The sequence below is a fragment of the Coptis chinensis genome, chromosome 8 (assembly GCF_015680905.1).
Source record: "Coptis chinensis isolate HL-2020 chromosome 8, ASM1568090v1, whole genome shotgun sequence".
Taxonomy (NCBI): Eukaryota; Viridiplantae; Streptophyta; class Magnoliopsida; order Ranunculales; family Ranunculaceae; genus Coptis; species Coptis chinensis.
The window spans coordinates 18,463,293-18,474,096 of record NC_141463.1 but is presented as its reverse complement, the minus strand read 5'-3'; the positions used below and the strand labels follow the sequence as shown (position 1 = coordinate 18,474,096).

General features: G+C 37.8%; 1 protein-coding gene across 1 annotated transcript; it reads right to left on the bottom strand.

The window, feature by feature from the left end:
- Positions 1 to 6,062: 6,062 nt before the first annotated feature.
- On the bottom strand, positions 6,063 to 10,152 carry LOC147480339 (uncharacterized). The gene is made up of 4 exons (XM_086578617.1): positions 8,933 to 10,152; positions 8,610 to 8,890; positions 7,389 to 7,594; positions 6,063 to 7,289 (listed from the first exon to the last, which is right to left on the bottom strand). Exons 1-4 carry the CDS (start codon positions 10,150 to 10,152, stop codon positions 6,063 to 6,065), a joined length of 2,934 nt encoding a protein of 977 aa, XP_086434743.1.
- Positions 10,153 to 10,804: the final 652 nt, after the last annotated feature.

Sequence of the window (10,804 nt, the reverse complement as noted above, 5' to 3'; positions counted from 1 at the left end):
GTTGAGATGTTACTAGAGCAATGATGTTAACTGATTTGGAGTCACTCTTAGCTAGGCTAACATACTTAGATGTTCTTTTGCCAGCGAACTGAATTTGGTGTCGCTCTTATATCTATCATACGGCGATGATCTGAGGTCAGCGAACTAATTTGGATGACAATTCAGGGGAGTGTCGAACCCGTATAACATTTTAACGTGAGAATGTCGAACCCATTGTTTGACAGATTATAATTAAGGGAGTCAATCACACCCGTATGATGGTTTGTGGGGAGTATCAAACACGTATGAAAGTTTAACGTGGGGATGTTGAACCCGTTCTTTGACAGATTATTAGGGGAGTCACTGTTACAACTCAATTGTACTTACTTTTTACCAATTACCAACCCATACAAACATTTTGTCTTGTAAGTGTCTTGTACTTCTTAGTTAAATCTAAACCTAGTGTAGATATAATATGTCTTTAAGATAGATTTTCCCCCTCACGGTGCTTGAAGGTTGATGGGAAACTGTCTCCCAAGATAGAACGGATTTCCTTCTATAGAAAGCTAGCACTTCAATTCTATAAAATCAACAAACACAACATAATATTTGATTAAGAACAGAGGGAGAAGAGAAAGATCATAAATGTGTGATCTAGTGTGTCTTTCTCTCCAAATTCATCCACTATTTATAGGTGAGAAGTACCTTTTCGAAACAGCACAGTGACTCTTTGAAAAAGTTAGGCACCTCCTTGAAAAGTCACATGTTTCGAAAGGACGCACCATTTCGGCATAAAGCATTGTTTCAAACTAGTGCCTATTTTGAAAGGTCACACATTTTCGGCATAAAGCACTGTTTCGAACCAGTGCCTATTTCGAAAGGTCGCATATTTTCGGCATAATGCACTATTTCAAACCAATGCCCTTTCGAAAAAGTTTTTCTCTCTTTACGTACTGTTTCAAGTAAAACCCATTTCATCTCAAGTGGGGTAACTTGGGAGACAAATTACTCATTCATATCTCAATGGATTTGTGTAAATCCATTTTTCTAACAATCCCCCATATGAATGAAAATTTGGCTTTTTCTGTCATAAACATCGGATTTCTGTTCTTTTATAAATGAAAAGATACTGCATCAGGTCAAGTAGCATGGGAGGCCTTGAACTTGCCTTAGTGAAAGACAATCAGATTTAATTGGACGATTAGTAGACTTCAATTAATGTCCTTGAACTGTCAACCGTTTGTATAAACCTAGACAATTATTTTCACGCAGTACCTTCTCGAATATTGTTGGTTCTCACGTTTGTGTTTATTTTGGCCTTGAACACTTCTTGGTTTCAGATAGTACTTCTGAGACATTTGCCTTTAAAATTCTCATAGAAGCGGCCCCACTTCGCACTAACATAAGTGATTTCTATACAAAGTATCCTGCAATACTCCACTTGGATAGCATAACTTTCCAAGATATAGTAAATCATTAAAAGCTTGACTTATCCTGGGTCTCGCGGCAGCTATGCACTGTTTTATTTAGGAATGGGTTAGAGTATAATATTACTCTCTAGTGCTTACTGAGTCACAGACATAATTCAGTTGGCCCTTTAAACCTAGATCTTGGGATCTCTAATCAACTAAGTTGGTTTTTCCATTATGAGAACTCTTAGTTGATTATCTCAAAGGCTTTAAACCCATTCCCCTTGATAATCTTTCCACTTGCTCTCTTGTTAAACCTTTTGTAAGCGGATCCGCAATGTTATCTTTTGACCTTACATAATCGATTGAGATAACTCCATTTGAGAGCAATTGTCTAACGGTGTTATGTCTACGACATATGTGTCAAGACTTCCTGTTATACATGCTACTCTATGCTTTACCAATAGCAGATTGGCTGTCAGCAGGTTTAGCCCAGTGTGGAATACCCTCTAAGAAATTTTGAAGTCACTCTGCTTCTTTTCCAGCCTTGTCCAATGCTATGAATTCTGATTCCATAGTGGACCTCGCTATGCACGTTTGTTTTGAGGATTTCCGAGAAACAGCTACATCTCCAAGTGTAAAGACATATCCACTTATGGACTTTGAGTTTTTAGTGTCAGATATCTAATTAGCATTGCAATACCCTTATGGAATTGAATGGTTGGATATCTTGTATAGTGCAGACCAAAATTCCGAGTATACTTTACGTATCCCAAAACTCTCAGTATGGCAGTCCAATGATCTCTGCCAGGATTACTCGTATATCGACTTAGCTTGCTCACAGAGTATGCTATGTTAGGCGTTGTACAGTTCATGACATACATTAATCTGCCAAGTATAAGAGAGTACTCTAGTTGAGATATGCTATCTCTAGTATTTTTGGTTAAATGAATATTTACGTCGACTGGTGACCTTTTTGGTGTGATGTTATATTTCTTGAACTTTTCAAGAATCGTCTCAATGTAATGAGATTGTGATAGAACAAGTCCATCTTCCGTCCTAGAGATCTTAATTCCTAGGATAACATCAACGACACCTAAATCTTTTATGTCAAACTTACTAGACAACATTTATTTGGTAGATTTTATGACATCCATATTACTATCCAAAATTAGCATTTCATCTACATAAAGACAAACAATGACCACTACAAGAAAAAATGATTTATATCACTGTTAAAAACAGTCACAAAAAGTCTTTTGCCTTTTTTTTTTTTCCAAAACCGTGACGGAGTGAAAGTCATTTATTTTTTTCCCAAAACCGTCACAAATATTTGTTCTAGACTAGTCTCTCTCTACCATAAAAAATGGTAACAACTGCTCAAAAACCGTCACAACAAATCATATCATTTGTGACGGTTTTAAATAAACAGTTATGCATTCATCCTTTTTAACAGTCATGAACTATAAAAAAACGGTAACAACTGCTCAAAAACCGTCACAACAAATCATATAATTTGTGACGGTTTTAAATAAACTGTTATGCATTCATCCTTTTTAACGGTCATAAAAAGTATCATTAGTCATGACGGTTTAGGTAAAACAGTGATATGTATATATTGTTTTTTTTATTATTAAAAAAAGAAAAAAAAATGTAAATATATATAAAAACCCCAAAATTGGGGATCTGCAATAAACTACACACCTGAATAAACTACATATCTGAATATGATCCATTAAATTTCAAGTAATGCTCATATATATTGCTAATTTCATTGAAACATTCCAATCCCATTGGATAACCAATATATATTTGTACTTAATCATAAAACGTAATGAAATAAATAACACATTTCCAATCTAATTCATATAAATATAATCAGCCTAATCCAAATCCAAATGAAAAAATAACATAATCTCGTCAAATTCGATCACCCACATATATGTCTTCAGCCTTATGGTTCATCTTCATCTTGAGGATAGTTCATAATACATTCTTGGATGAACATAACAAAATCCATTCAAACTTCATATATCTCCTTGTCGGTGAAGGCCTTTTTATGGCTAAGATTTTTTAGCTGGAATATAAAAAACAAGTTTAATATTTTGCAAAATAAAAAAAAAAAAAAGTTAAAAACACAATTGCTAAAGATATCAAGCATAAATTAAGTTAAAATGTGAGAGGTATTTTATTTACTTTCAATGGAAAAGGAGAAAGATCGCTTATTATGTCTCACATGAAGCGCATTGCATGAATAATACATTGTTGACCATCTGGTTGCCTAGGGCCCTGCAAGAATATGAAATTGATGCTTATCAACTACAGAACAATGCAAAACTACAAGTTGAGTCTAAAACTACATTGCACATCCTTTTGGGCATACATAACATCATATGTAAATGCATATAAATAAGAACTAAACCATTTCGATCTTTAAAATCATAGTTATAAAAGTTCCACAATAATGTCTTACCTCGTCGACCTCTTTCAGGGAAATGATAAATGGAGGAGACATCATTATGTTATTGTCACACCCCAAATTTCATAATGACTGAATACCAAAGACACGTGACATCTACAATCATTACAAAACTTGGGACGTGATACAGACCAACCAAGCAAAATCCAAACTATACAGAGACAGGAAAATCCTACAAAAATTTCGGCAAAACTCCCTCTGTATTTTCAACATTTCATAAATTTTAATCATGTCATAACCTGAAAATCATAACAATATATATCTCATTGCTCAACCCAAGTACTTAACCGCCTCGACAAATGCCAGAACAGTTAAGTAACCCTTACTCCTTGAGACAATTTAGTTTCTTCCCTTGGAAGACATTAGTTTCTCTAGCGCGTCTAAAATCTACTAAAAACATTGTAAAATTTACATCATGACTGTTTTTTTTTTTTTTTAAAGATAAGCTAGGGTTTGGCTGACCCTCACCTGCATTAATTAACCATATCTTACATAGATAGTACCTCGTGCATCACCCTCTATTAGTTTTTGCAATTCTCTATCTAAAGGAGGAATAAACACTGATAACTCATTACATAAAGATGGATTAATCCCAGCAAGTAAGTATGCCGGCTTATTAACTTCCCTAAAAACATGCGAGAAGGAACAAAAACTAAAATGTTCAGCTATCTTTAATATCCGGGCTTCTATATCCACACATGTCCATGGTGGTTTTGCTATCTTATTGATGATGTTTACTGCTGTCAGGGAATCTGATTCAACTTCCACCTTTTGGACTCCTATCTCATATCATACCTCGAGCCCAATTCCTATAGCTTTTAGCTCCTAAAAAATCACCGCCTGCTTATCTCCACTTCCCAAGTAAGCAGCCAGCACCGCTCCATCACTATCTCTGATTATACCTCCATGTCCAGCTCCGATCTCCGTCAATGCACCATCAGTATTCAGCTTTGCTATTCCTTGTTTTGGTGGTATCCAGCTGCACTCTTGCTTCTTCTGTGCTTGAAACTTTATTTGTATGCCCAGTGACTGACATAGATTCCTTACTTCAGTGGATTCTATGACTTCAGTAACTTGTGTCTGGATGTACGCCTTTGCCTCTCTGAATATTTTCCTTAGCACCACTGCAGCTGGTCTCTCATTGTGCTTGAATCTGCGCCCATTCCTATCTTTCCAAATTCCATCCACAGCCGCACAAATGTAAACCTTCTAGACTTCAGCCACTACACTCGACCCTTTGCATACTCTCAACAGTGACGACCATTCTCTGTTCAAGCTTCTACAGTCTGCCTTAATTCCCAAAGCAGTTTTTATGCCTTCAATGATCTCGCGTGAGTATGTACACTCAAAGAAAAGGTGATTAGAAAACTCTCTACTCTGATTACACAAACAACAGGACGAGAAGGAGATGATCTTCTTGTATACTAACCTATCTTGCGTGGAAAAACTGTTAGAGAACAGCTGCCAGGTAGTAAAGGAATGTCTTGGTATAACCAATCTGCCCCAAATAAGTATCTGCCATTTTACTTTATCACCTTTTCTTCTCAAGGCTTCATACATGTTGTTCGATGTAAACTTGCCACTAGCTAGGATGAGGCTTCCACACTACTCGATCCTGATCAAGATGTTTATTGATCCTTGTGTTCAGAATGTCCTCTCATAACCTGTTACATTGGATGTTCTGTACCACTTCATTCCAACGTCCTTCTGATATGAGCTCATCCACTGTGGCGTTGATAGGAATTTGTAATTCAACTACTGCATGTGCATTGAGCAAGAGAGGACTACTGTTGCACCAGATATCATGCCATAATATCATGTCTCGTCCATTTGAGATAGAGTACAAGATTAGTTCTCGCGCTTCTTTTCTTCTCTGTAGGATGTTCCTCCAAGACCATGAACAGTCTTGCGGGATTGTCATAGTCCACAAGAACTTATTAGCCAACTGATTCTTCCACACCCAATCAACCCAAATACTACTCTCCTTGGCAGCTACTTTGAATAGCAGCCCGCAATAAGCACCTGTATTCCATACTTCCATATTCATGATGCCCAATCCGCCTTCTTCTTTCATCTTGCAGATGGTTCTGAGGCTCGCTTGATGCACACATCTCTTGGTATCAATTCCACTCCAAAGAAAAGTTGCACATATCTTTTCCACATTCTCTAGTACCATTTTTGGTAGGATGAATGTTCTAGCGATATATATATAACGAAATGAAAAAATCGATAAAAAGCGGTTCGCGGTCCGCATGAGAGAGTAATTTTGCTTTCCAATCCTTGATTCTACTTGTGACCTTATCTATCAGAGGCTGACATTCTTTGACACCAAGACAAGCAGAGAATAGTGGAAGTCCTAGGTATCTTACTGGAAGAGTTACCAGTTCAATGCCTAGTATCTGAGCCAAATCCAAAGAGGCTTGTTGACACATGGCACCAGTCATAATAGTTGTCTTGTGCGAATTTATCTGTAGGCCAGTCACTGCACTGAATTCCAACAAACAATCTCTGAGAGCTTGGATTGAATTCACTTCACCTTTGCAGAAAATTAGTACATCATCAGCAAAAGCCAGGTGTGTGAGCTGATTTCTCTTGCATTTAGAATGGTATTGAATAAGTTTGTTTTCAATACTCACTCTAATCAGACAACCTAGAACTTCCATGATAAGCACAAACAAATATGGAGACATGGGGTCTCCCTGCCTTAAGCCTCTGCTTCCAGGAAAGAACTCTTCCAAAAATCCATTTATGAGGACAGAATAAGAAGGTGAGCTGATGCACATCTGAATCCACAATATCATCTTCGGCGGAAACTGGAATCTGTCCAGCATGTAGAAGATGGATTGCCAACTCACCATATCATAGGCCTTTTTAATATCCAGTTTCATTGAGCATCTGGGGGTGTCGTGTCTTCTTTCATAGCCTCTCAGAACTTCATGAGACATGAGTATATTATCATGTATCGATCTTTCTGGAATGAAAGCCGACTGATTTTTGTATACTATCTCAGGCATCACCATCTTCAACCTATTGGTAATGACTTTGGCCACACCTTTGTAGATCGTGTTGCACAAAGCTATAGGTCTGAAATCTTCAACTTTGGAGGGTGATATCACTTTTGGGATTAGACATAGGAAAGTTGCATTAATACCCCGAGGCAACTTATGTGTTCTAAACACATTCTTAATTACGTTCACAACATCCACACCTACCGTGTCCCAGCAGTATTTGAAAAAGAAAGGATTATATCCATCAGGTCCTGGCACCTTGTTATTTTCCATCTCAAAGAAAGCTTCCCTGATCTTTGTTTCAGTCACCTCGGCTTCCAACATAGCACTCACACCTGGCTCAATGGTTTCTTTAACTTTCAGCTCCATGAAGAAGTCTATGTCGCTAACTGGTGGTCCGGTAACACCCAACATCTGTGTGAAGTATTTCACAATACTATGAGTTACCTCTGCCTGACCATGCGCTGTGCCACCACTATCATTCTATATCGTCCATATACCTTTTCTGGCTACCTTTTCCTTTAAAGAGTTGAAGAAAAACTGCAAACATTTATCTCCTTCTGTCATCCATTGGGTCTTAGACTTTTGGTCCATATCTATTGCTTCGGCTCTTGCTAAATCAACATATTTTTTCATAGCCTCTTTTTCACCTCTTCCCAACCCCATATCAGTTGGATTGTTTTGGAGTAGTATTTGTGCATCTTGTAGATGTTGCCTTGCTGAAATAACCCACTCATGTAGGTTAGAAAAGTTTTTCCTGGCCCACGGTTTAATCCTCTCCTTAAGCATCTTAAGCTTTTGTATGAGAACATACATAAGATTTGCATAAATCCTTGTATTCCAAACTTCCTCTAGAATGGTTCTGAACTCCGGTTGATACACCCAAAAGTTGCAAAAATGAAATGGTGTTGGGGCTCGACTAAAATCATGCCATGTGAGGAGCATGGGGGAGTGATCAAATACTCCCTGAGGTAAGAATTCGACCCCTGAGTTTGGATATGCTTTTAACCACAGGCTGTTCACTAGGCATCTATCTATTCTAGACATAATACTTGCAGAACCAATAGATTTATTCCACCAAGTATAAAAAAATCCGCTAGAGTTGATGTCCGTTAGTCCTGCCTGAAGACAGAGTATAAAATCATGGGTTTCCCTTGGATGCATAGGGTCCCCACCTACTATTTCATTAGCAGTCCTGATGTTGTTAAAATCTCTCACTGCACTCCACGGTTTATGTATTGATCCTTGTATCCTTATCAAATCTTTCCACAATACTAGCCTTTCTTGAAAAGAATTACTCACATACACCACAGTAAGAAAAAATTCTTCTGCCTTGGGAAGGTATTCCACACTACAATGGATGAATTGCTCAGACATCTCTATTTTCTGTACCTTCACAACAAAAGGATCCCAACAAATCCAAATTCTTCCTGACGAGGCCTTTTCATAGTTATTATCTTCCTCCCAGCAAGGGCAACACACTTTACGAATGCTATCATACTTATCCTTTTTCACTTTTGTTTTGAGTATCCCAAACAAACATAATTTCTTGTCTATCCTCACTTTATTTATTTCTTTGGCTTTCAAAAGGTCATTTGCTCCTCTCACATTCCAAATACATATAGGACCTATCATTAATGATGATGTTTTTTTTTCTTTGCTCCCTTGGGTCTCCCCTTACTTTTGCTACCTTGCTTTTTTTTCCACTGGCTGTTTGGTTTTGTTTTCCCTTACTTCGAGTCACCACTCCATCACGAGGTGTTGGAGTATGAGGCTCTTTAGATATAGGCAGAAGGTTTTTATCTTGAAAGCATGCAGTTTCTTCCTCAGACACTTCATCATCAGATATCTCCCCAAGTTGTGCACTTTCACAGATGTTATTGTATTCCTCCTGTTCCACTTCGTACTGCATCAAAGGGTTGAAACCAACAGCTTGTTCAAGGCCTTGTATGCTCTCCACGTAAGGCACTAAGGCGTTAACATTCTCTCCCAAACACTCCACTGACAAACTCTCCCTGTTCTCATAATTAGCCACACTATTCTACTCCTGTACTAACTCAGACCCCTCAGTGCTCTGATCTGACCTCATTTGAGCCCCCAGAACCACCTCATAGCTCCTATCCCTGTTCTCTCTATTCAACCCTTCGCTGTACTCAGACCCTCTCTCTGTTTCATCCTCTCCTGCTACCACTATTTCATAACTGACCTCTATCTCTGCCTCTAGCCGAGTTTCTGCTCTATCCACAGTATCAAAATCTCTTTCTGGGGTCTCTGTCTCACTACTCCGATCCCTGTTTTGCTCAGACTCTCTAGCCTCTACATCTACTACTTCTGCCATAACCTCAGACCGAAGCACTTCCTCTCTTTCTGACATCGTTTCTGCACTACTACCTGAGACAACTGCTCTCTCTGAAATCCCTGTGCCTTTTTCCTCATTATTGTTGCAGCTTAACTGCTCCTCTCTCTCAGCTGGTTCCTCTCTCTCAACTGCCTGAGTCAACTGCTCCTCTCTCTCAGCTTGGGTCTGTCCCACTGTAGCTTCAGGAAGACTTGTGATTTCTTCCCCTCTATCATTTCTAAACATACTACTCTCAGGTATGGTAATTGAATTCTCTACTGGCACCTCCTTTTGTCTCTCAGTCCCTATCGTGTTATCCCTTTGCAAACACCCGTCAGTCTTATGCCCAAACTTACGATAGTGGTTACACATCTTTGGGATCCATCCATATTCCACATAAATCCTTCTAATATCCTCATCACCCATATCTATCTCAAAGGTACTAGGTAACTCTGCATCAATCTCTACTAGTACATTAACTCTCGCAAATGTCAATCTTTTCCTTGTGGCAGTTGCTTCATCCATCCTCTGTGGTTCCCCTACTCTGCTTGCCAAAAACCTCAATCCGTCACCAGTCCATAAATCTTTTGGCACATTGTATAGATTAATCCATATCGGAATAGCATTTACTGTATTTTTCCTCTTCTCAACATCTTTATTCCATTGGGTAACTATGAAACACTTTCCTGCCATAAATATTTGAGCCATCCCCAGAACCTTTCTCTTATCTTCTTCATTAGTGAATTTGAAGTAGAAAAGGTTTGAGTCCACCACCATCTCATAATCCCCCTTTGTTTGCCATTTTTTCCTGAGGAATTCCCTGACCAGTGGGTATGGAAGTTTTTGTTCTAAAAAGAACCCCACAACATAGTCTTTCCAGATACTTCGCCCTTTACAGATTAAATCCTCTGGTACATCATGACTCCTTTTGTTTGCCATTCTTACATCATGACTGTTAGTTCCTCTATACAGTGTGAGGCGTCTTTTTATCAAAGTTAACCAACAAATAAAATAAATTTATCTTGTTCAAAATCGTTATATGATAATTCACACTTGTAAGAATGTTCGTATGTTTACCTATGTCGTTATATGATAATACCATCCTGCAAAGCATATTTTAAATGAGTAAAACTAGCTAACATATATATTAATTCAAATTTAACTATATAGTCTAAAATCATTATAATATAACACACAAATATCCCTAGCCACAACCACGATAGTCACACAAATATCTAATATTTCAAGATTAGAATCAAGCCTTACGTAGCTCTTAACCAAAAACATAATTGTCATACATAAACGTGCTCAAAATAATCACTATTCTCACTTTCGATAATGTTCATATTCAAAACATCATATATAAAGTTTCAGCCCTACTGATGCACAATAAACCTATAAGTCAGAATTACTCAAAAACTGACTTTTACTATACTTTCGGGTCTCCAAAACTATCTTAAGATTCATATCAGTTCCAAACAAAACCACTATCGAAATGTAGGCTACAAACACTATACAAAACACCCAAGAAAAGTTTAAGAAACTCTTTGTTCATTACTAGAAATATTTCCCAAAATAGGTTCTTGCACAT

Coding starts and splice junctions, on each gene's coding strand:
- LOC147480339 (XM_086578617.1), bottom strand. CDS start 10,152: ATGGCAAACAAAAGGAGTCATGATGTACCAGAGGATTTAATCTGTAAA. Junction 7,595..8,609: donor TGATGGAGTGGTGACTCGAA/GTAAGGGAAAAC, acceptor GGGTTATTTCAG/CAAGGCAACATCTACAAGAT. Junction 7,290..7,388: donor TCAACTCTTTAAAGGAAAAG/GTAGCCAGAAAA, acceptor TACTTCACACAG/ATGTTGGGTGTTACCGGACC.